Source organism: Rattus rattus, chromosome 12 (assembly GCF_011064425.1).
Source record: "Rattus rattus isolate New Zealand chromosome 12, Rrattus_CSIRO_v1, whole genome shotgun sequence".
Lineage (NCBI taxonomy): Eukaryota > Metazoa > Chordata > Mammalia > Rodentia > Muridae > Rattus > Rattus rattus.
The window spans coordinates 91126364-91154143 of NC_046165.1; the positions used below are offsets into that span (position 1 = coordinate 91126364).

The 27780-nt window shown below is 43.4% G+C and overlaps 1 protein-coding gene across 2 annotated transcripts in view; it reads left to right on the forward strand.

Moving 5' to 3' along the window:
- Adk (adenosine kinase) overlaps window positions 1–27780 on the forward strand; it is a 382119-nt gene that overhangs the window by 280517 nt on the left and 73822 nt on the right. For both annotated transcript variants that reach the window (XM_032917960.1, XM_032917961.1), the window contains exon 8: window positions 26858–26893. In XM_032917960.1, the coding sequence (XP_032773851.1) occupies window positions 26858–26893 (36 nt within the window). The remainder of the gene's footprint in view (window positions 1–26857; window positions 26894–27780) is intronic.

Here is a 27780-nt window from a genome sequence, read left to right on the forward strand (position 1 = left end):
TGCGTCTCTCAGTCCCCGTGCTAGCCAACCTTCCACTCCTGTGTACTCTGTCACCCACAGTGTTACTCTGCAGCTGGGTGAAGCACAAGAGAGCGGTGGCTGGAATCTCCATGGAGCCTCTAATGACCCCCTCCTCTCCTGCTTTGAGGCAATGTTAATAGGCCCGGTCTCCTAGGTGGGGTCTCCTATGGGCGATCACAGCTGCTCTGATTTAAGACAGCAATTGTCATGCTGTCCCCAGAGGACACTCCTGCTATAAACAGGCAGGCATGCTTACCTACGCTTTGTTCAGTAGTAGTCCTCTGAGACCAGAGGGGAAGTGACAATCCTTATCACCTGGTGACTGCACGGTATGGTGGAACACATCGTTCACTTGTCTGTGGAGATGCTCGTGTAAATACGCCTATCAGGCACTCAGAAGTATAGCGGTTTTCTTGTCCGTAGCTTGATGATTTTGCTTATGTATCTGTTCTACTATACTTTAATAATGACTTTAGAACTGTGCATCTACTTATTTCAAAGTTTCTTACAATGCATGAATGTGTTATGCAGTAGCAGGTTTATGTATCTTATATTTACTGCGTCTCTCTCTTTTTTTTTCTTTTGTGGTGCTGGGGATTAAACCCAGGGCCTTTTGCATGCTAGCCAAGCACTTTACCTCTGAGCTGCATCCTCAGCTTCTTACTGTCTGTTGATTGCATCACGTGATTGGCCTGTACCTTCAGGTTTGTGTAAGTACACTCTGTGACGTCCACGCCATGCCCAAATCACCTCAGGATGCATTCCTCAGACCATCCCCCATCACCGAGCTATGCATGATGAAGTTCTAGCAGTTCCATCCACACCATCCCGAATGTTTCGCCGTAGTCATCATGCCACTGTCCCCTGCCTGTTTTAATGCGGTAGCCTCTTAATGTCTTGCCTTTCTCATGGTCTTGGGGGGTGGAAAGGTTCCAGATGAGGTTTCTAGCCCTGGCTGTCCTGGAACTCACTCTGCAGACCAGACTGGCCTCGAACTCACAGAGTGCTAAGGTGAAAGCCATACACCATCACCACCACCTTTTTTTATTTTTTTATGTAGACTTCCTTGTATAGAAATAGTTTGGTGTATTGTATTTATGTAGAAATGTGATTGGATATAAAGAATAGACTTTGATGATAATGAAGGAAGGGGAGGAGTTCAGCAAGGCCTGTCTCAGGTTCTCCTGGGTGTCTGTATGCAGAGACCAGGATCCTCTGTGAAACTGGGGTTCTGTAATCCGTCAGGGGTTTTTGGTTTTTTGTTTTTGTTTTTTTAATGGCTAAACCTGATGAAAGCAGACCATATTAGAGCTTCTTTAGCTCACCTTGAGGAAAGAGTTCTGAGCCAAAGACCAGAGTGTATGTGGCATCTCACATAGGCGCACACGTGGATCCCTTTATTCCAGGCAGGGCATCATAGAGAGGAAGGCATACTGCCTGTGTGTGTCACTTGGTCAGTCATGTCAGAAAACTTCACCCTCTGCCTACGCAATATACAAAAGTTGGTTCTGTGTGAATTGTACATCAGCGTAAAGCCATAAAGTCTTGCAAAATCACAGGAAAATGTCAATAAGGTTGGGATAAGCCAAAAAGACCTATTACCCGAAAATGTTCACAAAAATCCTTAATTTTAGTTTTCTCATTAACAATCAAGAAACCTGATTCCTTTTTTATTTCGTTGTTATTATGCATTTGCATGTATACACAAACACGCCAAGCCCCAAAATTAAAGCCTTCTTTCCATCACCAGACATCTCTAAGGGGGTAAAACAGATCAGGAAAAAAAATGAGACTAAGGGTTATGTGGCATTCTAGGCTCTGTAAAGAAATGTGGTCATCCATAGTTTTCTCCTACACCATACCCGCTCCTAAACAGCGGTCCTGCACTTAAACCGCAGGCGGAAACATTTTCAGGTCAGATTCACTGTGATGTAATGCATTTACTCTGTGAACGTACATGCTTTAGAATAACGGATTCCTGCATGAAACACACACGTTTCCACCGTCACCGGCTGCATGGGAGGCCTGGTTTTTCCCCCAGCTGATTCTGTTAACTGTGAAACATGTCATAGATTCCTTCAGTAAATCAGGAACAGGTACTCTCGCTTGTACCCGGGCGTCTATGTCCCTCCAAACCCCCGGCGCTGAAGTTACAAGTGGCCGTGGCCACAGCCAACTCTTCACATGGGTGCTGGAAATGAGACTGAGGTCATGAGGTCACAGCAAGCACTTTGCCACCTCTCTCCCCAGGAAAGTAAAGGTTTGAAAGCTAGGTGGTGGACAAACCTAACCAAAGTTGTTCTCTTGCCCCCATAATCACTGTCTAGTGGAGGTTTGAAAACATCTTGTTTCTTTGATTTTTTTTTTTTTTCCTTGTGACTTTGCTTTTAGAAAGGAGGAGATTGGGGCTGGAGAGATGCCTCAGTGGTTAAGAGCACTGACTGCTCTTCCAAAGGTCCTGAGTTCAATTCCCAGCAACCACAGGGTGTCTCACAACCATCTATAAGGGAGTCTGATGCCCACTTCTGGTGTGTCTGAAGGCAGCTACAGTGTATTTATATACATAAAATAATCAATAAAAATGTTTAAAAAAAAAAAAAAAAAAGGAAGGAGGCGATCAAACCCCAAGACCTCACAGACTTGTCACAGTTGGAATAGTACAGCAGGAGTAAAGGGACTTGACGGTCAGCAGGCCTGGGTATCTTTAGGGGTCATGGAAATCCTCTAAGATTGCGGCGAGGTTTGGACGGTGCTCACACAAAAACTGCGCTAGAAGGTGAATCTTTTATATACAAGTACAGTTGTTTTTTGTTTGCTAAAGCCGCTGTAGAGATAATGATCAGGCACAAAATAATAAAACAGGGCTGGGCTGTGGTGGCCCAAGCCTTTAATCTCCCAGCACATGGAAGACAGAGGAAGGTGGGTCTTTATGAGTCCCAGAGCATCCAGAGCTACGCAGAGAAATCCTGTCTCCAAAAAAAAAAGTGTGTGTGTGTATGTGTGTGTGTGTGTGTGTGTGTGTGTGTGTGTGTGTGTGTGTGTGTAAACATGCATTCATAAAAAGACTCACTAGACTTATAACTGGCAATGGTGTCCATCACCAAGGTAATTTCTCTGCATATTATGGGGTGTACATTTAGTATTACTAAGCATGCTGATACATACCTGTGGTCCAAGATTGGGGAAGCTGAGTCAGGGTATTGTGAATTTGAAGTTATCCTGGGCTACGTAGTGAGGCCCAGGCCAGCCAGGGGTACATAGCAGCAAGACGTTGTCTACCACTAAACAATACAAGTTCAGCTGCCGGGACTGGAGAGATGGCCTGGGTGTGTACTGTTCTCTTAGAGGACCATGCCAGGACCACAGCCACCTGTAACTCCAGCTCCAGGAGGCTCAGCACACTCTTCTGGCCCCTTTGGGCACCCGTACTCGTGAGTACACACTTACACATAGAGACATATACATAATTTTACAATAAAAAGTTTAAATGTACTTTAAAAGAATTTGTACTACCCCAGCTGTATAGGTTAAACTCAGGAGTCCTGGCTTAAAACCAGAGTCAGACATAAGCAAGTGTTTGTATGCCGCCTTTCCGGGGGGGGGGGGGGGGGGGGGGGTTTCCCCCCACAGAGCAAACTACTCACAGCAGTCCTACTCCATTAGTCTCTCCAGTGCTGGGATCACGGGTGTGAGCCACCGTGCATGCCTTAACTGTACCATTTCAAAAGACAAAAACAATCTGTGAACAGAAAGTAGGAAATAAAGACAAGAGTCTACACACTTTCTGAGTGTCGGAATTGATTGGTTAAGAAGAAAACATGAGAACTTTGGGGAGATGTTAGAAACCGTTTTTAAAAACAAAAATGCTGTCAATTCCAAGCCGATTGCACGTTCCTAATTGTCCTTTCTTTTTTTTTTTTTTTTTTTTTTTTTTAAGTTTATTTTGATTTTTTTGGGATTTCCTTTTCACTGGTTTCGCTTTATAGTACAGGCCGGCCCCCAACCCAAAATCACCCGGGCCTCCTGGGGGCTGGCTAGGCAGGCAAGTACTGTCAAGCCCAACCTCACCATTTTTTTTTTTTTACTTTCTTGAGACAAGTTCTTAGCACGTGACTCTGGCTGGCCTAGAACTCACAGACGTCCCCCTGCCCTGACCTTACTTTTTTTTTCTTTGCTAAACAAATCCTGCCTTTGTTTCTGGAATAAAAAATTGTTAGAATTGCAGTTAATGCTTTTTTTTAACATGTGCTATAAATGACATACAAGCTACAAAGGTTATCTACACAAATTGTCTAGAGAACCTCAGGGAGAAAGTAGTCTTTTTCTTTCTTGCATATGGTTTTTCTTGTCTTTTCTTTGTTATTTGAGAATAGGTCTCATGCATCTCAGGCTGGCCTCAAACTGACTATGTAGCCCAGGATGGCCTTGAACACAGGGATGTGCCGTCTGTCCTGGTTTGTACCTTGATGGAGATGGAGCCCAGGGCTTCATGCTGAGCTACCTCCTGCATAAGCCTTTGTATGGAAAACAAAGATCTCCTGTGATAGCTGCTTGCACTGTGTTCTTTATTTCTTGTGGTAAAATGGGGTCTGTGATGTTCTGCCCCTGAAAGGTAATTGTGCATTGATGTCCTCTCTTCTTTTTTCTCTTGTCATTTTTCTTTTATTATGAAATATGTAATATCTTTCAAAGAATATGTGTAACATATGTACATTACAAAGCACATGTTCCTGCCTCTGTTGTGTAAAGCTCTTGCCAGCCCTCTCCTGAACCGATGCCTATCCTGACTGCTGTGTTTTCGTTTTCTTGAGATATACGCACACACTCAGACACTCACAGACACACACACACTCTCTCTCTCTCTCTCTCTCTCTCTCTCTCTCTCTCTCTCTCTCTCTCTCTCTCTCTCTCTCTCACACACACACACACACACACACACACACACACACTTCCCTGAGATACAGATACATATATAGGTGTGTGTATGTGTATTCATATATATCCATATATATCACTAAGTTTTGCATTTTTTTACTTTAGTGACATGCCGACGTACAGTATAGAGTCTCCTAAATCTTGCCTTCAGAAGTCCATATCACTATATGAAGTTCTCTCATTAACACCTTCATGTATTTTGCTTTGTTTTTCTCTTGTCCTCTTTTCTGGCAGCAGGAGTTAAATTTGAAAAGAGATTAATGGGCTGTGGGTGGTGATGCACACCTGTAATCCCAGCCCTTGGGAGGCAAAGGCAGGAGAATCCCTGGCTTGGAGACCAGGGCTACTACCAGTCTGGGCTACAAGATGAGACCTTGGAAGGAGAACAGAGGCTCCCCTTGTATGGAATGCTTCTAACAAAGAGTTGAAATGACTCGGAAACATAGACACCATTAGATTTTGCTTCTGTTTCTATAAGCAGAGTAAGCTATATGATTTGCATTTTTATAGTAGGGCATGAGTTACATAGTTATAATGACAGCTGCAGGATAGAAAGTTTTAACACACAGGAATGAAATGTATCTTGGAGACATTCTTGGTGTCTGAAGATCGGCAGGCTCCATATGGTGCCACTGAACCAGTAAGTTTGAAGAAAATATTCCTGTTGCTGAAACATCCAAGAATATAAGTTTCTTTTTAAGAATACAGATTTACAGTCTTTTCATCTTACTTCTCCATGAACAGTTACATGTTTAAGGTCTGATGATTCTCAGTATAGCCTCCATTGGCTGATGTGTAATTTTCCTTTACATTCCAATAAAATGATAGCAAAATTTCTAAACCAAGAAGTTACTGCAGTGAAAGACTTCATGTCAGTTAATAATTCCTACTAATAAGAATAATGGATTCCCCCATAAATCCACCTGATACTAATGTTTTCTTTACTAGAGCAGTATTTGTCTCTTACAGAACCTAATCTTGTAACAGAACCCTGGAGTGCCAGGCATGGTGGTGCACGCCTTTTGTGACAGCGCTTGGGAGGCAGAGGCAGACGGATCTGTGGGATTTTTGGAACCAGCCTGGTCTAGAGAGTTCAAGCATAGCCTGGGCTACACAGAGATATCCTGCTGTTTTTTTTTTTTTTAATTAAAAAAAAACAAATAAATAGTATTTATAATACAAAACATAATATGTATATACTGATTTAACTTATTTTAAATATAACCACTGTTTAATTATATGTGACCATGGGATCAAGACAGTATGAGATTTGGTATAAAATTTAAATTTTTTAAGCTTTTATTTTTATTATTTTTAAATATATATATATACATACATATATATATATATATATGTCTGAAAGTGCACATGAGTGTAGGTGCACCCAGCCTCACCAAGGGGATAGGAACCGAACTCAGATCATCATGTGCTCCTAACCTCTGAGGCATCTCTCCAGCCCCTGAGTTTTAAATTATAAAAATATAATTTATGTTAGCCACACAGTATGATGCACACGTGTAACGCCAGCATTCAGAACACTGCCAAGGACTGGCTCAAGGGCAGTCAGAACTCCAGAAGGTGAGTTCCGGGCCAACCCGGGGTGTGTGGCAAGACCCTGTGGAAAGGCAGGAAGGTTCATCATTCCCTGCACGATTGCTCCTGGTAGCACGTGTAGCTGGCTATCCGCAGGCCAGAGGTGTGTCAGTAAGACACTGGATAACCAGAGCTTAATAACACAAAGGGAAGCCAGCACAGTGAAGTGTTAGTAGGGCCGCGTTTGTTTTATTTAGTTCCTCTAACCTGGCTATCGAGATAGCTGTGGTGTGGGATCATAGATGCCCCTCTCTGTAACAATCTCTGAGTTAGGCTCGGGTGTCTGAGCAGTACTCTCAGCCCTCACAGAAGAGTACACAGGACATGTTTCCTACTGACCAAGGCGGAGGCTCAGTTATGATATAGGATGTGGCACTTGTCTGTGGGGCAGTTATTGTCTTTGTAAGAAGCCACTGGAGTAGTGGGATAAAAGACTAATCATTTGGTTTTTTTGAATGGGAAAAACATTCCAGGGAGCGGAGGCTTATTAACATCATTGAGAGAAATAATAGGTAGCTTTTTATTCTCAGAAGTCATGCGTCAATGAAATTTAAGTTACAGCAGCTCCAGGGCAGCAATTACTTACATATTGACAACTTATACATGTTTTACATGCCTGCTTGCTCTCTGCTCCCTACTGAAATGTAGTTACCATAGCAATGAACACATCACGTGGTTCCCGTGCTAGTTCTAAAATAGAGAACAGCAATACACCATATGAGCTCTACTTACTTCCCACAAGGACTGCATGCACAACTTGAGGCCATTCCATACCCTTCAGATAGCTTATCATTGACTTGAACGTTTTCTAGGCATTAAAAAAAAAAAAAAGAAAAAGAAAAAAAAGACAGTTGGCGGGAGTGTATTTAAGCCTCTCTTGCACTAGATTATGTGTAGCTCCCTGTCACTGAGCTAAAAGAATAACTCCAGTAGAGCTCACTGGCCAGCACCCTGCTGTTGTATATTTAACTAAATATTTTCTGAGAAAAATCAGTGCTACTTCAAGATTCAGTGGGAGGAGCACATACAATATTTATGGAAACGTTTCCTCAGTCTTACTGTTCAATTCTTAACCAATCTTGGTTTGGTTTGGTTTGGTGGGGTTTTTTTTTTTCTATCTTCTCTAAAGAAAGACTTCATTAATATAATACTGTCTCTCTAGATAGCATGATCCTAAATACACAAGAGTTTGTTTTAGAATTCGGGGAGGGAAGGGTGCTAAGCTCAGCCGAAAGCATGCTATTGGGCTATTCTTCCTCTACACGGTGCAGGCATAGGTCACACACTCTGTGTCCACCCAAAGGACTTCAGTTCTCTATGGTCAGTGCTGTCAGGTCCCCCACTCAAGTCCCACTCTTGACTGCTCAGAGCGTGTAGCTGGGTAGGGCGTCAGATCTCAAGGATGCGTGGCAGCACACCCCATTTCCTGAGGCACTTCTCGGCTCTTGTCTGGAGCAGTGCAAGCGTCGTAGCATATTACGGGATGTGTTACTATGTGGCTCTTCTGACTATGTATAAAGCAAAATCTATTTGAATTCACGTGGCTGGCCATATTATCCTGCTGTCTCTATAACTACTAATTAAAATTCTTAAATGTCATTTTTGACAGAGACCAGCCTCGAATTTCCACTGTCCAGCCTCCTGCCTCAGCCCACTGGGTTCATAGGCACATCCTACAATATTTAATCCCCACTCCCCCCAAAAAGAAAAAGTCGCTTTTTTAAATTCTTTATTAAAAGTACTAAGAACAATTATGCCATACTTTATTCTTTGATTTCGTTACACTCTTGACTGGAAACTCGGAATAGGAAACTTGGGTCCTACCACACAGATTAGTACATTTATGAAGCTAAATGGGTTTTCTCTTTGGCCACAACTGACAGGACCTAGGTTGATTGCATAATACTGCGGCTATCCTCTCGTTTCAGATGTAATTGAAAACCACATATTACGTAAGCAGCGTGGATACTTCTGTACCCACACAGCACTAAAACAGGACAAACTGTTGGTGTTATTTTAATCTTGTGTTTGAGAGAAATTATGGTTTATGTTATTAGTGAGATGCATCAACGAAGCACCTGTAATGTCAGTTTCATATGAATCCACTATCGTTTGTTCTTATAGGGCTCTGGGGTGGTTCTCCTTATTGTGAATAGCACTTTAGTATGTCCTGGGTACTTTAAATATTTCCATATGCTCTTAATCCCTAGACCTAAACTGCTCATTTTTTAGCTTACAGAGTGTTACAAAAGTGCATCCCAGAAACTTTAAACAAGACCCAACCCGGGGCTGTGGAGAGAACTCGCTTAGAAAAACCCTTGCCAAACAGCGTGAAGACTCAGTTTGGATCCCCAGCACAAATATAAAAAGCTGGGCAGGGGTTGGAGAGATGGCTCAGTGGTTAAGAGCACTGACTGCTCTTCCAGAGGTCCTGAGTTCAATTCCCAGCAACCACATGGTGGCTCACAACCGTCTGTAATGGGATCCAATGCCCTCTTCTGGTGTGTCTTAAGACAGCTACAGTGTACTCATAAATAAAAATAAAGAAATAGTATTTGAAAAAAAAAAAAAAGCTGGACTTAATGACATGGCAGCTTAATCCCAGAAATTGGGAGGCAGAGACAGGAAGAGCCCTTGGGCTTGCTGGCTCACTAGCCAAGTCATGGTCCACTAAGCTCCGTGACAACGTCCTTGTCAAACAGAAAAGGTAGTGAGTTCAGCTCCAAACCTAATGACCTGACTTTGAATTGAGATCCCCGGGGACCTACATGGAGTGTAGAAGAACCCAGTTCCTATAGGCTGTTCTCTGACCTCCACGGTTATACCGTGCCTTACACATTCACAGGCCCACACGTAAATCAGTAAGTGTAAGGAGGTGGAGAGCAGGGAGGAAGACAGTCAGGGCTGGCCTTTGGCGTCTGCAGTATCTGCGCATGAACGTGTGCACATGCACCACCGCAGTCATGCTCCCAGCTGAGCATCTGTTAAGGTTCCGCAAGTTTTAAAATAACCGTTTGTTTTTAAATTTTGCATTTCTGGCTTTAACGTTTAATTTCTTCAAGGTTTTTTTGTTGTTGTTGTTACTGTTTTTCAGGTTTTTGTTTTTGATAGTTTAGGGCATATATGGTTTTTCTCTTCTATCAATTTCTTATTTGCTCATATTTCTTTTCATTTTGAATTGTTCAGGATTTTTTTTTTCTATTTCGTTATTGTCTTTTTGTTTTCACTTCATTTAAAAGGTTAAATCCAAGTTGATTTGTAAACATTTATCTCCCCATTGTCTTTTGACTTTATTTTCGGTGTTTTCTTGTATCATTCCTCAGTATTCTGACCTCAAGATAAAGCATGGTGACCAAGGTAACTTATGAGGTGGAGGGTTTCTTTGGGCTTATGGTTTCAGGGGAATAAGAGTCCATCAACACTACTGTGGCTCTCACGGGGATGCTAATGTAGCCATTTGCTTCTTTCATTGGAAAAGTTAGTCATTTAAGCCCTAGTCTGCTAGATATCCTAGCTGGTGCATCACTGTTTCCTATTTGTCCTTAGGAAGGATTTAGTCACACTAGCAGCCGGGTTTTAGCCTAGCAACAGGTAGAAGTGGTCAGCAGACACTTCTAAATGTTGCTCTAAAGTGATGTAGGAAAAAACTGAAAGCTGTCAGCACTGGCAAGCATCTTGCTCTTTATTTGACAGTGGCTTACATATACGTTTATATGTATAACCTTTAGCACTGTGACTAGAATCCTTGTCTTTCCAAGTCAGGATATTAGCACAAAAAGCATAGCGACAAGTCTTTCCCACGTAGTGGGAAACTTCCCTTAGAAGCACACTACAGTTCTCCATGCTGTTCTGCAGACTACCAAGTCCAAAAACTGTCTATTGACAGGCTCGCTCTGCTGCTAAACCCTTACAAAAGAAAAGGAAGGTAACAGGGCATGTTTGAGTATGAACCTTACGTCTTCAAAGAGCTCAGGATCCGGTTCAGAATATTCACATTCCAAGTCATGGTCACATTCCATCTAAATAAGAAGACAAACTGTGATCACACCACAGTAAACAAAGTCTCTCCCTAAAGCCAAAGCTGCAGAATCCAAAAGGTATCCATGCATTTAGTAGCAGTACTGTTTGTTAAGGGAAGGTATTACTGTTTGGAAAGCCTCAGCTGAAGTTGTTTCTAGAATGTAAAATGAAAAAAAACAAACAATCATCAAAGATTCTGAGCATGCCCAGACTTCTAAGTAGAATAAGTAGTCATATGTAGGCTTGCCAGCTCGGGTCTACCAGAAGATGCTTCTTTTCTTAATAATGGCTTTCGGAGACTAAGTTTGACTCTCTTTAAAAGATTCAAAATATGTTGGAAGGCATTCAGTAATAACTGATTGAGGGGCTTGGAGACAGGCACAGTGGTTAGGAGCCCTGGCTGCTCTCCCCAGGATCCAGGTTCAATAACCAGCACCCACACGATGGGTCACAACCCCCTGTAATGTTAGTCCCAGGGCATCGGCACCCTCTTCTGCCCTCCACAGGCACTGCACGCATGTGGTGTACAGCGTACAAACAGGGAAAATACACAGAAATACGTACACAGAAAATAAATGAATCATTTAAAACAGAAGTGGATAGAGACAGATTTGGTGCCTCGGGCCTATCATCCCAGTATCTGGGAGGCTGAAGCAGGATTGCCGTGCTGTGAATTCAAGGTTACCTTGAACTGTGTAAGCTCCAGATCAGGGCTGGGGAAATGGCTCAGCAGGTACAAGCACTGGCGATTCTGCCAGTGGAGCCAGGTCCAACTCCCATCACCCACATGGCAGCTCTAGTTCCAGGAGATCCAACACCCTCACACAGACGTACATGCAGGCAAAACCCCAGTGCACCCCAAGAAAGAAGAAGTAAATCATTAACAAGTGTTGTGTTGCTAAGTTTCAGGTCAGGATGAGAGAGTGAGAGAGGGGTTGGAGTTGGAAATGGCTTTGACTCAGGTAGTGGAGAGCATTCCGGATGATCAGCGTCCTCAGGTCATTCGGGATGTTTTTGAGTTGGTGTACAGGAAAGTCCAGTACGCACTACACCATCTTGGTTACCTAGAATGGAGAGTGTGTGTGTGCAGACCTATGTCGTGGCACACTGAATTTCTTGTAAACTGATGACCTTGCTCCTCATCTTCTGTGTTTGGTTTCCTGTAATCCACATAAAAAAATTATTTTAAATATAAAAGAAAAAAGAGGTCATCTATGGATGAGTGGCAAATTGTCCTCGCTTCCTTCTTGCCCGGCTCCCCCGAATCTGTGTTACAGTTGTCCTTGATGAATTCCCTTGGAACGTTGCCTTTGATGGCGTTCTCCCTTCAGAGGAACTGACATATGAGGTTGTAGTGTGCTTGCCTATTTCTGTCTGGTGCTTTTGAGCCCATTACAATACTGCCACCTTCCTTAGGTTCTCCCAAAACATGTCTTAGTCAAATGAATATTTAAATCCTGCTGTGAGCCAGGCAGTTCTGCATGTCATGATGAGCAGTCTAGTTTAAAAACAAACAAAAACAAAAACAAAGGAAGTGAGGGGGGAACACCAACCCTGGTGGCTTACAGTATCGTCAGGGAGGTTTAGGGGTGCTGTGTGTGCTTACAGTATTGTCAGGGAGGTTTAGGGGTGCTGTGTGTCCCTACAGTATCGTCAGGGAAGTTTAGGGGTGCTGCGTGTCCCTACAGTATTGTCAGGGAGGTTTAGGGGTGCTGCGTGTCCCTACAGTATTGTCAGGGAGGTTTAGGGGTGCTGCATGTCCCTACAGTATCGTCAGGGAGGTTTAGGGTGCTGCATGTCCCTACAGTATCGTCAGGGAAGTTTAGGGGTGCTGCATGTCCCTACAGTATCATCAAGGAGGTTTAGGGGTGCTGCGTGTCCCTACAGTATCGTCAGGGAGGTTTAGGGGTGCTGCGTGTCCCTACAGTATCGTCAGGGAGGTTTAGGGGTGCTGTGTGTCCCTACAGTATCGTCAGGGAAGTTTAGGGGTGCTGTGTGTCCCTACAGTATCGTCAGGGAGGTTTAGGGGTGCTACATGTCCTTACTATTGTCAGGGAGGTTTAGGGATGCTGTGTGTCCTTACTATTGTCAGGGAGGTTTAGGGGTGCTGTGTGTCCTTACTATTGTCAGGGAGGTTTAGGGGTGCTTAGTGAGTGCTGTTCCAATAATGATCCCCAGGATAGGTTAAAAAAGACTAGGGGCCTCCTGTTATCCCCCTCTCTAATATTTACATAGAGCACTTAATCCAGAACCAGCATATTAATGACAGCTAGTGGACAGCATTGGTGGTTCTGGCTTAGGACTGGGTCCAAGGGCTTGAATACAGGGCAGGGCTTGCACACATGCTGGCTGGTGAGCAGTTTGTCTGCTGTCCTTCGTCGCCTTGCCCTTGACCTCTAACCTCTTTGTTTTACCTTAGGGGCCCAGCTTGAGCTAGCAGGGATTGCTAATGTCCATGCTGCTGTGACACTATTCAAGAACAGGGAAAGATCAAGTTCTTACTGTGTGGCTGCATCACAAATCTCGGCTTCCAGCTAAATGCCAGAATATAAATTAGATCGCTTATCAAATCTGGCGCATAAAACTTTAGGATCCTTTTTAATATAGTGCATATGCTTTCAATAAATGTCTGTTTTGGCAAGAAATGGAATGGGTGTCTCTTGTGTCAAGTACACTCACGTCGTATTTTCTCCTCCATAATGTTAAAGTGACCTTGTGAACTAGGTCAAGGGCAACATAAATGTGGTTTCTGCATTTACTTTACATTCGTTGAATAGTTTTCTTTGATTGTGTCGTATTAAAGGTGTTTAGTTTAGTTTTTCTGATTTTTGTCTTGTTTTCCATGTGGAACAAAATTCAGTATCTACAACTGTCTTCCCACCGACTGCTCTCCAGCCACGGTGCCCCTTTCTTGTCTTTCAAAGGCCCTTTGTCCATGTTCTCCCTTCTGTTCTCACTCCCTTTTGTCCTGTTAATTCAGTGTTATTAACCTAACCAACTTACTCTGTAGGTTTCCATTTAAACGTCACTCTCAGATATTCCTTGTTCATCTGCATCACTAAACCTGCTCAGTCCACCGGAATTAACCTGATGCTATAGTCCCCTCTTCATACATGGTCAGTGCCTCATGGGTGATAAAATGGATTACCACAGCAAGTCTGCCTATAGTCAGTGGAAGGTGTCCCCAAACAGCTTTCTTGAGTCTGGGTTCCAAATTGTTGTGTAAGTATTCTTAGTTTCATTTCAAGAGATAAGGTATTTTTGATGAAAATGTAAAATGTGCTAATGGGCATGGACAGATGCACACGGGTGGACACACACACACACACACACACACACACACACACACACACACACACACAGATAGACAGGGAGTGTGTCCTTATTCCCCAAGAAGCATCTAGAAATTAGCCGTCTTGCTTACGAGTTCCCCCTTCTCTGCCTGCACCCATGCCTTCTCACAGTTTTTCTTAGACTCAGCAATCTCGCAGAAGAGTTCCATCTAAGGAAGATAGCATGGTACCGCGTTCTGCATGTTTGCAGACCTGAAAACCTCCTCAACCCAAAGAAGATCAACAATGCTTCGCCACTTCTTTCTATGACCCACGAGCTTGGTCAGGGATTCTCTCCACATCCTCTAACACATTTTGCTTTGTGCTTCTACTCTCTTCCCAGCACAGAAATCTTTGTTTTCAACAAGCTATTTCCGACTGACTTTTCTTTTTTTTTTTTTTTTCCGTTACATGTAATATCCCTTGAATTTTCTCACCATGTTGGTATCATCTTCTAATGTTCATACAGTGTGCTAGATCAAACTCTTGGTCACATGATTATCACTTGGAATTGAACAGAGCCCTTTTCTGTTTGTTTTGTTCTTAATTTAATTTCACATTATGTCTTTTTTTTATTTATCTCCTTCCTGGTCCACCCTCTGACTGTTCCACATCCCATACCCCCATCTTCACACAAGGATGTCTCCACATTCCCCACCCCACCAGACCTCTCCCCTCCCTGGGGCCCCCAGTCTCTTGAAGGTTGGGTCCTTCTTCTCCGACTGAGTCCAGACCCAGCAGTCCTCTGCGGAATATGTGTTGGGGGCCTCATATCAGCTGGTGTGTGCTGCCTGGTTAGTGGTGTCTGAGAGATCTCAGGGGTCCAGGTTAATTGAGACTGCTGGTCTTCGAACAGGGTTGCCCTCCTCCTCAGCCTCCTCTAGCTTTTCCCTAATTCAACCACAGGGGTCAACAGTTTCCGTCCATTGGTTGGGTGCAAATATCTGCATCTGACTCTTTCAGCTGCTTGTTGGGTTTTTCAGAGGGCAATCATGCTAGGCCCCTTTTTGTGAGCACTCCATAGCCTCAGTAATAGTGTCTGGATCCCACTTTGAGCGTGTCGCTGGACCTGTTTTTCCTCGGGATCTTCTCCATTTTTGTCCCTGAAGTTCTTTCAAATAGGAACAATTATGGGTCAGAATTTTTTATTGTGGAACGGCAACCCCATCCCTCACTTCATGCCCTGTCTTTCTGCTGGAGGTGGGCTCTATAAGTTCTCACTGTAGGGCATTTCATCTAAGGTCCCTCCCTTTGAGTCATGAGAGTCTCTCACCTCCCAGATCTCTGGTACATTCTGAAGGGTCCCCCTACGTCCTACCTCCTGAGGCTACCTGTCTTCATTCTTTCTGCTGACTTAAAAAGTTACTTTAACCTTATTTTCTTCAAATGAAACATGATTTTAAATTTTACTGCTGCTAAATTAATTAAGAAACCTCCCTATTTGGGGTCACTTACTGTCTCTCCCCATCAAAGATCTCACACAAATCATTGTGTGAATTACTGTCCACTTTCCCCATGTGTTCTACCCATACTGGCAGTCTGATGTTAAACCATGTCAGCTCTTGAAATCAGGGATCGACTACTTCCTAAAACAAAAGCCATCTTGGTCACAGCTGGACACTTCAGTAGCTTCCTGTTCTAGATATTTTCTGTCATTCCCTCTAAACAGGTTTCTCACTCTTTTGTTCTTCCCTGTCTGTACCCAGAAGCCCTGAAAAAAATAAATGCTAAGTATTAGTAACATGGAGAAAAAATGGGCATTCATCTGCGGGACTCTAAATTATTTAAAGAATAGTTCTAAAAGCCCCAGGTGCTAGGCTGTTGGGTGAAACACAATCAGAAAAGGGAAGACAGGGGGAACAAATCACTGTCTGAGAGCACTGCCTGCTTGGTCCTGTGGCATATCTACGTTCTCCCAGAGCACTGTCACCTCCTTAGCATTTGCCTGTAGCATTTGCCTGCAAACAGCATTTGCATGACTGTTCCTTAAAAGCTAAGTAAGCAACACACGGACTCCAACAGCTGCCTATGGTCCTGGAGACTTTTAAAAGAGTTCTGATCAGGAAAATATGCATTAGCCTGGCTCTCAGGACGTATAACAATGCATGTAATAAGACCTCACTTGCAGTTCTATTTCCTAGATTAATGGATATGATTAAAATTAAGCTGGAATAAAACTTTTAAACGACAGTTAAATAAAATCCAAATTGATTGTGGAATAAAGGGCAAATTGTAACTTGCAGTCGTGTGGCGCCTGGTTCCATATGTTTTAAAACTCCTTGAGAATTGGCACAAAGTTCTCCTGTGGTAATTTCTGCCTCTTAAACGACAGGTGCCTCATCTTTTATTATAGCGTTGAGAGTCCGTTCCATCAAATGAGAAATGCATGGTGTAGAATTTATGAGCACTTTCCTCCTGACTCGAACCACGGAAACGCTGCCACAGTGTCCACCTTCAGCCTTTTCCTGCGTCCCTCTCCCCGAGGTCCTCTGGTTTCCTGGGTCTTTATTTTACCTCCCTTACATGTCTCCTAAGTCGTCCCTCCCCCACACGGCTCTCGTTTCTACTTGTGACTACACCCAAACGCCATCTGTGAAGTTAAAGCGTCTTACCGAGCTCGTGTTTAACCCTCATGGGAGTCAGCACATCGTTTCAAACTGCAACCTAATTATTAAATGTAAGTTTGAAGACCGGTGATGAGTCATATTTTCCAACATGCAATTTGTTTTTCTTGGCAAGAGTTGGTTTCAAGTATCCATGAATGAAGAGAAAGGTTTCTTGTGTTTTGGTTTCTAGAAAGAAGTAAATGAGCCTTTTCCTGCCATCTTTTAAAGTATTATTTTACCTTTTACAGATACTAGGGTTTAAATCTGTTCAATATAGGCCAGTTACTTCTTAGTCTACAGACTTTTCCTTAGGGGACCTTCCTTAATTATCTATGACTGTTAAAGCCCACCCCCCTCCCAAAATCCATCTTATGGTCACTGAATTTTAGAGTTAGAAAAGATTTTCACCTGAAAGTCATTATTTATACCATGAAAATTGGTGTTTTTATGTTTCCTTGTTTAAAATGGATTGTTTGTTATGTTTCCTTGTCTGTCGTTGTAGAACTTTCCCTATTCCCTCCATGTAGACCCTACATACCACATTTACCTTACTTGGATGTGTGCCCTTCCACAGTGCACTCACCCACACTTCCATCAAATTCATCATCGTATCCAAGAGATTCTAGGTAATGCCTGTGGAGTATCACATAAAGGCCAACACTGTCTCAGCGATCGCATAGATTAGGGCACTCATCAAATGTCCAACACCAGCTCTAAGTATAACACGTTCAGTAAATAGTGTGAGTGTGACGTATTTTACTTTGAGGATATTAAGGAGAGTTCACATTGCGTTCTACAACTGCTCAGAAAGTTTCTTTTGTAACGCTCGGTGATTTGGAATGCTTTTGAAAATCCTAGATGGAACAGATCTTGAAGCTCCGTGTTGGCGACCTAAACTGTTTATCACTGTCTAGACTAGCGTCCTACTGCTATAAGCTGCATGGCCAGCCTGGTTTATCATCTTCGTTTCAATAGCACATCTCTGCTCTGCTGTGACTTCCTTCTTTGCCGTCTTTTCAAAACGGATGTAGGTCACCATCGCCTGTTAGCAGTGGGTAATGTAAGGCCGTCACCGAGAAAGAGAATTTATTGGTAAGTTGTAGTAAGAAGATGCCTCCATGTGTAAAGTGCTTCCTCCATAAGCATGAGGAACTGCGTTCAGATCCCTATTGTAGAGGCCACGCGTGTCAGCACTTCTCATTATGCCAGTGCTGAAGAGGGAGAATAGGAGAGTCCCTGGAGCTTTCTGGCCAGGCAGGCTCTGAGGGTCCAGTCATTGAAAGACTCTCTCAAACAAGGTGCACACACCATCTTGTCTTAGTCACTATTCTGTTGCTCTGAAGAGACACCACGACCAAGGCAGATTAAAGGAGAAGGCATTTAAATAGAGGCTTACACTTCCCGAGGGTGAGTCCACGATCTCTGTGGCAGGGAGTATGGTGGCAGGCATGACACTGAGGCAGTGGTGGAGAGCCATCTTACCCCCCAAGCAAGAGGCAGGATGATGACACTGGGTGCCCTGAGTTTTTCAAGCCTCAAAGCCCACCCTCAGAGACACACCCTCTCCAACAAAGCCATCGATTCTTCCAAAACAGTCCTACCAATTAGGGACTGAATATTCAAATATGTGAACTCTCGGGGCCATTCTTGTTCAAACCAGCACACCAAGTCCAGCATGTTATGTTTCGATACTTCTGTAACAGACCTTTACCCTTATTCTTCTGTGCTGTTCTCTTTGGTATCCACTGTCCGTCATAGCCTGCAAGCTATGAAATGTGACTGTAATAATGCAAATTCAGGCTCTAGCATTCATATGGGAAAATCCAGTCCCCTGATTTTATACTTGGAAGTAAAGCATATACCTTAACTCCTCAGGTGGCTTTCAAAAGCAGGACACCGGTAGGTATGGCAGGAAATCTGGGTTACAGAAATACCCTCACAAAACACAGCAACCCAGCAGTCCCCCAGGTTTCTAAGTCACAGCTGTAAAAGTGAAAGGACCTTTTACTTTTTTAGCAAAGACATTAGATTTGCCAGCTAAACTCATTCTAATGCACATTCTTCCGTTTCATGCTGTGCTTTCTCAGGAGACTGATTTGTTTATTCATTTAAAAAGAAAGAAAACTGTAGTCTAGGCTAGCCTGAGCTACATAGTGAGATCCTGTCTTTAATTAAAAAAAAATTGCGAAATAAAAAGACATTTTTAAAAACAGAACAGGAAACCATGGCAGTGTACGGTGGCAGCCTGGAGACTTGTCTTTTCCGTCCTTATCACTTGGGAAGTCAACAGGGGTTTGTTATCTCTTTATGCAAATGGGGAAAAGAGTTTCTGCACCACAGACTCAAGTCCAGTAAGAAAGATAAGCTATCTATAATACAAATAGCTATGTTTTCATGACTGCCAGTTTGAGAAGCTTTTACAACATGAGCAAAATCCTTATTCACTGCGAGAAGCCACTCATGAACAATTCAGGAAGGCTTTCCATTAAGAGAAAGATGGCTGAACTAACCCTGGGGGGATGGGTAGGAGTTTGACAAGAGTGGTTGAAGGTATTCTAATTCATTTAGTGCCTACAAGTGCAAGGCAGCTTGGTGGAGGAGGAAAAGGGCCCGGGGCATGGTAGAGAGAGACTAGCAAGCAGTGTGGTTTGACTGGCACATGGGACATGTGTAAGGGAATAGTAAAAATCTGAGTAGAAAAGCTGTGTGCAAAGACAAACCACGACTGTGTACAGGACACAGTCCAACCTGGTGAGACTCATGCTAGTACCCAGGTGGTACTCACACTCGCACGAGCTGGTTGTGTGGGAGCAGGACTGAGAGGCTGGGTCTTACAGGTTTACATTGGATGTGGCAGACTTTGGGACTTGTCAAAAGGACTCAGAGAGTACAGCAGGATATCTGATGATGATATCAAACAAGGAAGGTCTGAGAAACCCACCTCCCACCTACACCCAGCCCTCTGGATGGAAAGGGGAACCAATTAAAAGGTGGAGAACTGAGTTACTGGTCTTCTGGGCACTAAGCAAACGCAGACACGCAGTAGAAACACAACAAAGGAAGTGAAGGAAGATGTGAAATGAAGCTCCAAGGAGGTTTCCTAGGAAAGGGTAGAAAGTTCGGAACTCTCAGACATCAGCAGTCATTTTCGTCTATCCGTTATCCCAGAAGCTGCCTCTGACCTACACCATGGCATGTCCCGCCCCTCACACCCATGCCCTCCTGCATGCAGACTAATAATGCACCATATCAGCCACAGACCTAGATGCCGTCCTTCACGCTTACCACCTCTGAGGTCTCAGGCATACTCTAATCTCGTCGAATCCTTACATTCCTGTCTGTGAAATGAAAGCAACTTGTTATAGGACCTGAGACAAAGGAAGAGGTTGGCATTTGTTGAGTAAACAAATGACTCAGAGCCCGTCCGATGAAGCCCACGCTCTCCTCTTAAATAAGATGAATTACCTACTACTCCACGAGGGTTTTCTTCAGCTGACCTCTCCTCATTCTCTTTAAAGAGTTGTTTATTTTAGTTATATGTAAGAATGTTTATCTGCATGTATGTCTATGCACCATATGTGAGCCTGACTCCTGAACAGGCCAGAAAGGAGAATCAAAACCCCCAGGACTGGAGGTGCAAGTGCTTGCGGGCCACGCTGTAGGTGCATGAAACTGAGCCCAGGTCCTCTGGTCAGCTGTCTTGGTCAAACTAATGAATTTCAGGTTCAGTGAGAGTCTGCCCTTGTCTCAAAAAGTTAGTGGGGAAAGTCACCAAGGAAAGACACCCAGCATGGAACTGTGGCTCTGTACGCATGCACGCACATATATACATACCCACAACAAGTACATTTGCCACACACCCAGGCCACTTCCACCTTGTGAAAGCTTGAATTGATCTAAAAGTCACTGTTGTAGATAACCAGACTTATATCGGGCCGAAATTCCTGCTGACCTCACTTGCCACCATCAAACGTGTTTAAAGGTGAAAACGGGCAATTCCTTCTTCTAACGTAGTGGAATTAGCTTAACTAATAAACCACGCTGTGAAGGGTTAAGGCTCGTGAACTGAGGTCCATTTTTTGGCTTGTGTTTTATCTCCTAAATGTTTTTCTAGTTTCATTAATAGAGGCATAATTTATATACTGACTATCTACTTTTTATTGTATACTGTTGGACAGAGGCCATGTCTGTCTTTATAGTTACACATTGGCCCACAGAGTTTCTGGCACTCGATAAACGTTAAATAATATTTCTATTCAGCATTCTGCAGACAGGAAGCATATGGTAATAAATGTCAGAGCACAGGCTGGAAATCTCCAAAAGTTATACATTATATTCCTCAGAAAAGCCAGTTCAGACATTTTTTTGTGAATGAAATTTCTTTCTAAGAGCAGTTCCCAGGCCCAAATGCTACTTAACAGTTTTCCAGCCTTCACTTTCTTACAAATTAAAGCTTTTCCTCATTGGTAACAGTAAAATTTTGACCTGTTAGCACTAATGCGATCGCGTATGGAAACGTCTAAGTGATTTTATAGACAGCACAGAGAAATGTAGTCCATCTGAAGAACAGCACAAGAAAGCATTCAGAAGCTTGCACAACATCTTTCTCCTCTGCCGTATGTGATCTATAAAAGAACAACAGGCATTTATCCTTCAATTTCAGTATGACTCGGAGGTGCGTGGATGCCACAGGTATTACAGACCTCACAGTGATACTGGACCTTAACTCGATATTTTTGTCACCTGAGTATTCCAGCACTACTTAAAACTCTTGCTGTAGCCCCAGTAAGCGCGTGCCATAGCCTAGAATAACATATGACCTGGAAATTGGAAAAGCTGATGCCAAGAAAGGAATTCTTCGTACAGGTTATTTCCTAGTTAGGAAGAAATGATTCTCTTAGTCTAAATCCATATTTAGGAGTAAATTTTTTCTGATAAAGGTGAATCATGTGAAAAAGAAGCATTGGTCTGGTGCCCCATTCTCCCTGGGTATCTCCCTCTCAACCCCCAGGACCAGGGTAAAGGTCGTGGGGATTCCAGTGAGAGCCACACTGCCAGACACTTGAGTCTTTTGTGTGATGTCAGACCAGTGCTTCAGATGAGTGTGCTGCTGTCTGTGGGTCTAATCTGATCCTTCCTTCCCCTCTCGGCTTCAGTCTATACCCAGGACCCCTCATGTCTGAGATGCAGGCACAGGATGGTAACACGCAGGTGGTAGCTCTGGCCATGGTCCACTGTCTTGAAGTGCAGCACAGGAAGTAGGAAGGTCAAGGTATAAGCTATATAATGCAGGTTAATTGACATACCCATCCATTTAGGAAATCCTAAGTAACCAAAGGAAAAAAGAAAGAAAAGGAAAAGAAAACCTTCCTTGTAATAATGGTTTGGAAAATTCTAATGACTTCAGGCCAATATGCAGAAATTGTATTTCTATAATAACTGGTTACAAATGATTGAAATGAGCGTGAACAGATCATAGTTTTAGTTAAATATCAGTTCCATTAATTCTGCTTTATTTAAGTAAGAACTTGTGTGCTTTAGACAAAATAAAAGTCCTCTCATCAGTTGATAATAAAAGAAAACATTGTCTTTTGTGCACACAAATACCTACTTACCTTTCTCTCAGATAATCTGAGGATTATCCTTTGTGAGTGGGGGATGGGGTCTTGTTTCTGGTTTGGTTGGGTTGGGTTGGATTGGGTTGGTTTGGTTTGGTTTGGTTTGGTTTTTGAAACACGGTTTCTCTGTCCCTTGGCTGTCCTTGAACTCACTGTGTAGACCAGACCAGGCTTCAAACTCATGGAGATTTGCCTGCCTCTGCCTCCTGAGCGCTGGAACTAGAGGTGTATGTGTCACCACACCTGGCCTAGGATTGTACTTTTTTAATAGCCGGGCTAATGTTTGCTAAACCTCACTTAAAATCCATATGTGGTGCCTTTTGATCACCACACTTCAAGCCTGGGTGGTGAACCCATGAGCCTCTGGCAGCTCCTAAGCAGCTTGGTGTGGACAACAGGAAGATGCTAATTATGTGTCACTTCACTGACAACACTCATTCCAGGAAGGAAAGAAAGACTCTGTTACTGCAAAAGACGTATGAATTCCCTTCCTCAGAAACGATGCTCTGTTACAGCTCCTCCAACAGTGGGGTTCTGAAAACCTGACCTGTCTCCTGTCTCTGAGACAGCATAATGGTGGGAGTGTGAACTGCAGGCTGCTCAGAAAGGGCCTCCCAGGCCTGCTTAGTTCTGCTTGTGCTGCCTGCCACGCACCGATGGAGGTGCTGTCCTCTCTCTCAGGGGAGCAGGGGAGCCTCCGAGTCAGTTGTCTATCTCCTTAATCCCTCCTCCTTTGTGATTTTCTATGTCAGATCTAAAACGGAAAGCCTGTAAATGCCATGATTATCACACGGATAATCACCTGCACCAAGAACCACGCCGCTTCTCCAGCCTGCCCTAGCTGCTCCCCACATGTCACAGCCACTCGGTGGCTGGATTTTAACCTGACTGCTTCATTAGATTTGTGAAACGCAGTACGAGGCGCCCTGGGGCAGCACAGATGGGGACTTGCTTGTTTTCTTTTCTCACTTTCACGGCAATGGCACACTAACAAGTCCCCTTCAATTTAGTGTGATCAGTTCACTTGGAACCCGCCTTACTTTTCTGCCCACCACCCACCCGTGCTCACTCCTTCTTCCCTGTCTTCTGACCTAATACCTTTTCTCTCTGCTCTTTCCTGCAGTGAAGCTGAGAGCAGAAATTCTGCTTAAAATTCTCGCTGGGTCAAACCGTTCCCCTCTGTTGTTTTGTTTGTTTTGCTAAGAGGGGAAAAAAAGTAAATGCCGTTCCATCACTGCATCCACAAACACCCTCAGATCAGAGGTTAGCGTGACAAGAGTCCACAGCAATGGGAGACAGCTGCCAGCTCTAATGGTGTGACTTGGGGGGCTCCAGTCCAAGATCAAAGGAAGGTGAGAGGAAGCCCGAAGATAAGATCATTTTAAGGCACAGAGCAAGGCTTTCGCTGCTCTGAAGATAGGGCACAGCTCAGCAAGCCTGGGTGAAAAGGCACTAAGATAGAAAATCAAGTTGGCTTTTCCTAAGCGTGCCCCTCCTAAGCCACACGTGTGCAAATGCCCTAAGGCGGTGTGGCACAGCCTAAAATCCAGCACTTGAGAGATGGAGGCAGGAACAGAGAGAGTTCAAAGCCAGCTCAGACCACATACCAAGATTCAGACCAACTTAGGGAGCTCCTGACTAAAAGAAAAAATACATAATAAATATATTTTAGGTTGGGGATTTAGCTCAGCGGTAGAGCGCTTGCCTAGCAAACGCAAGGCCCTGGGTTCGGTCCCCAGCTCCGGAAAAAAAAAATATATATATATATATATATTTTATACATTCTTGCCATTCTGTAATTTACCAAGTTACAGTTAGTTTATTAGTATATAAACAAAAAAGCTGGCATTAAAAAATAATATAGCCAGGAATGGTGACACACTTCTATGATCCCAGTGCTCATGGCCAGGAGGATTAAAGTGTTCAAATCCAGCCTGTGCTACCTAAGAAACTTTTGCATACAAACAGTATTCCAGGTTTGGAATTTAACTTGGTAATGTGGCACTTTTAGCACCCTGAGGCCCTGAGTTCAGTTCCCAGCACTGCTCTTTGCCTCAGTTTAGCGCCTACATATGGACTTTCAGTCTTTCTGTCATGGTGCAATTCTAATTCCACAGATTCCCTTTCTTTTAAGTATCCTGAAGCCCCCTCGCTCCTTCCCAGTGTCCTGGAACTCGCTGTAGCCCAGGCCGGGCACGAAAAGTACTTCTTGGGCTGGGGAGATGGCTTACTTGTTAAAAGTACTTGTTGCTCTTGGATCCAGGTTGGGTTCCCAGCACCCACACAGTAGCTCACAACCATCGGTATCTCCAGTTCCAGGGGATCTGATGCCCTCTCCTGACCTCTGCAGGTTCCAACTACGCACATGGTACACAAAGATACGTGTAAGGCAAACACTCACACAGAAAACAAATAAATCTAAACTAATAAGTGTAGTAGTAGTTCTCAGCAGAGCCATTCAGTTGCATTATTTGTCTAAGAGTTCGTTTACTTAATTTGTGACAGCTTAGTAAATAACACATTGCTATCTTTCCAACCTTATTACTTGCCTTGATATCTCAGCCAGCAGATATTACTGACTTTGTCAAGTACAGACATTGTTTTGTAAGGAAATAGGAAAGAGAGTGGCCTTACTTGCTTGAGCCATCCATCAAGTGTTTGCGAATGTGCGTGTGTCATTGTCAACGGTGGCTCACCAGCCAGCCCGCCGTTTCTCTAATGAATGAGGTTCCACACTCAGCCTAAGACTTCCCGTTAACTCTGCCGTTCAACTATAACCACATTTTGACCTTTCCACACCCCAAAAGTATAGGTTCTCCAGATGTGTTGTTACTGTAGAGGACCATGAGTACATGCGTGTATCTTAGTATTTCCCTCAGCATGGAGGGACTATGCACACTTACTTCAGAGGCACTGACTGTACTTTCTGCCTTACATGGTTTGGTGCAGCAGTCGTTCTCGTTGGCTTGGATCTGCTCACTACTTGGGCTCAAATCCCGTCCTTCTATTAATATCTCTTGGCAAAGATCATTTTGGAGGAATGTATGTTGAGATGTAGAGACTCTTGACAGTTGTCTGGAGTTTTTTTTTTTTTTTTTTTTTTTTTCACTTTCAAGAGGAAAGTAGAAATGAAAAGTAGCATTGCCTCCATTTTCTATCAGTCCTAAAATTAAAACGTATGCACAAGCTAAACAGTAAAAGCGTAAAAATTTACTTCCATAGATTGCGGATATTTTTTTTGGTTCGGGGGTGGTTTGTTTTGTTTTTGTCTTTCAGAAGTCTGTTAGAAAAGCATTAGAGTATGTCATAATATTCATTAAATTGCGCTCATTTATATAAAGGCTAGAAGAACGTTGCGTATTAAAATTCTTAAACGTTCTTTTAAGTATTAAGTTTTGTAACCTTTTCCTCTTAGACCAAAGCCAGGCGTGGTGCCCCAAACCTTTAATCTCAGCACTTGGGAGGCAGAAGCAGGTGGATCTATACAAGTTTGTGGCGAGTCTTGCCTGCATAACATTTTCTGACCAGCCAGGGCTAAATAGCAAGACCCCCATGAGGGTGGGGGTGAGAGGTACACAGAGTGGATGTACTCACCCCGATTATCATATACCTAGGTTTCACAGTCATCGGTATTTTGTCAAATTTGCTCCCTTTTGTTCCCCCAAAGTATTCCAAGTTACAAATTCTATGTGTGACATTTTATCCTTAAATAATTCTGGACACAACTCTAAAAGGTAAAGACATTTTCCTTATCGCACTGATCATTCCTAATATCAAACTAATAATTCCTCCTATCTTCTGATCTTCAATTCACCTCCGTTCAAATGCCTTTCACAGCAGGTTGGTTTAAAATAAGATGCAGCTGTATGCTGGTTTTGTTCATGTCCCCTCCCTTTAATTACGGAACAATACTTGCCCCGTAAATATGCGTCATCTTACGGATTTGTTCACTGTCTGATTCGTTCCTCTCGTTCCTCATACATCAAGTTGTTGGACTAAAGTTTGGTGAATTGGTGTGAAGGTGTTTTGGCCAGAATACCTGCCGGTTGGTACAGTGAACTCCATTTTCCGTCATAACAGGCACAGAATGTTTGGTGGTCCCACCATGAGGGAGGCTAACAGACAGGATTGATCATTGTCACAATGGTGACAGCTTGATCCCCTTCCATTATGAAGTTACACTTTGCTCCCCGTGACCAGCGTGCAATCTGTGCTGCTTTGGTTCCACGGGAAGAGCTGGTTCCCTGCCATCCTCTCACCCAGTGACTCTTAACAACCACCGGTGACCCCTGTCTCTATAAATTTCACATGGGGTTGGGAAATAGTTGTTTTCTGCATCTATACATCGATGAGGAGGCACTCCTGTCTCAGAAGGGCTTTCTGAGAGGAACTGCGTTAATTACAAATGGAGCCACCGGCTTGGTCCTCGGGTTTCAAGTGAGTGTCGCTGCTTCCTGACTGAAGTCAGCTCACCTGAACGCATTGCCAGCCGCTGTGCAAACACACGCCGCTTCCCCCCTGTTCTGGCTGGCGAAGTGTGTCGACACCACGCGGCCCATTGTTTTTCATGCCAAGACAAAAAGGAAATGCTTCTAGGGTAAACATAAAAATTAATCTATGTGAGGATATTGAGATAATTGTGTAAAAAAGAAGACCGAGTTTCAAAATGAATTATTTCTTCATTATCTGGCACTTTATAATTAACTGTCCTTTTTTTTTTTTTTGTTTCCAGGAGGCTGCCACTTTTGCTAGAGAGCAAGGCTTTGAGGTGAGTTAACCCACAATTGCACACTAAACAGATCCTAAAGGTTTTTTCTAGCTGATAATGAAGTTCTTTTGGACAGTGATTGATGTGCTATTATACTCTCAGAGCCTCGCTGCAGTTGCCATGGAAACTTGGCAGTCGTCATGGTTTCTTTGTTCTGCCAGCACAGTGTTATGACGCACTCTGCTAGGTCTGCACCCAACATCGCCTACAGATGTTACTTATTGAATTTTGAAAAGCCTCTTGGGAAGCCAAGAGGTTGGGCACAGTTTCAAGCTGCCTCTGCAGATATGGGGCCCTGTCAGTTTGCTCAGTTAAAAAGCTAGCTCATTAGCTGGCATCACATTTCATAAGACCTCAGTGCCGAAGCAGTGGTGGGGCAAGAGGAAGAGTGAGCTATAGTGTCACTTGAATAAGCTCAACCCTATCCCACGTAGATTAGCATTATGCAAATTAATTTCCTAAGGTCGTACTTACCAGTTGTTAGGGGCTGATTAATTTCAGTCCTGCTTATGAACTTCTTATTTGAGTCTTGTCTCCTTTTCATCTTTTTAAAAATAACATGGGATAATTTTTTTTTGTAAGGAAAATATTGATAATTAGCCTTAGTTTTCTGGTCTCAGTTCTGTTTACCTAATAGAAGGATGATCTTGTCAAGATTCAAAACTCCATGTGGTTTGTTGTTGGCAAAATGGAGATACAGTGAGGACCATGCTTCTGTCTGCATAATGCTGTCTTCAGTTGACTGTTAGGAAACACTAGCTTCAGCCTGAACCCAGGTCAACGCACAGATAACTAACCGAGTTTATGAATCTTTGACGGCTGTGATAGTGAGGCAGAACAATGTCAAATGCTCTGATTTATACATCAACTTGTAGTATTATATGACT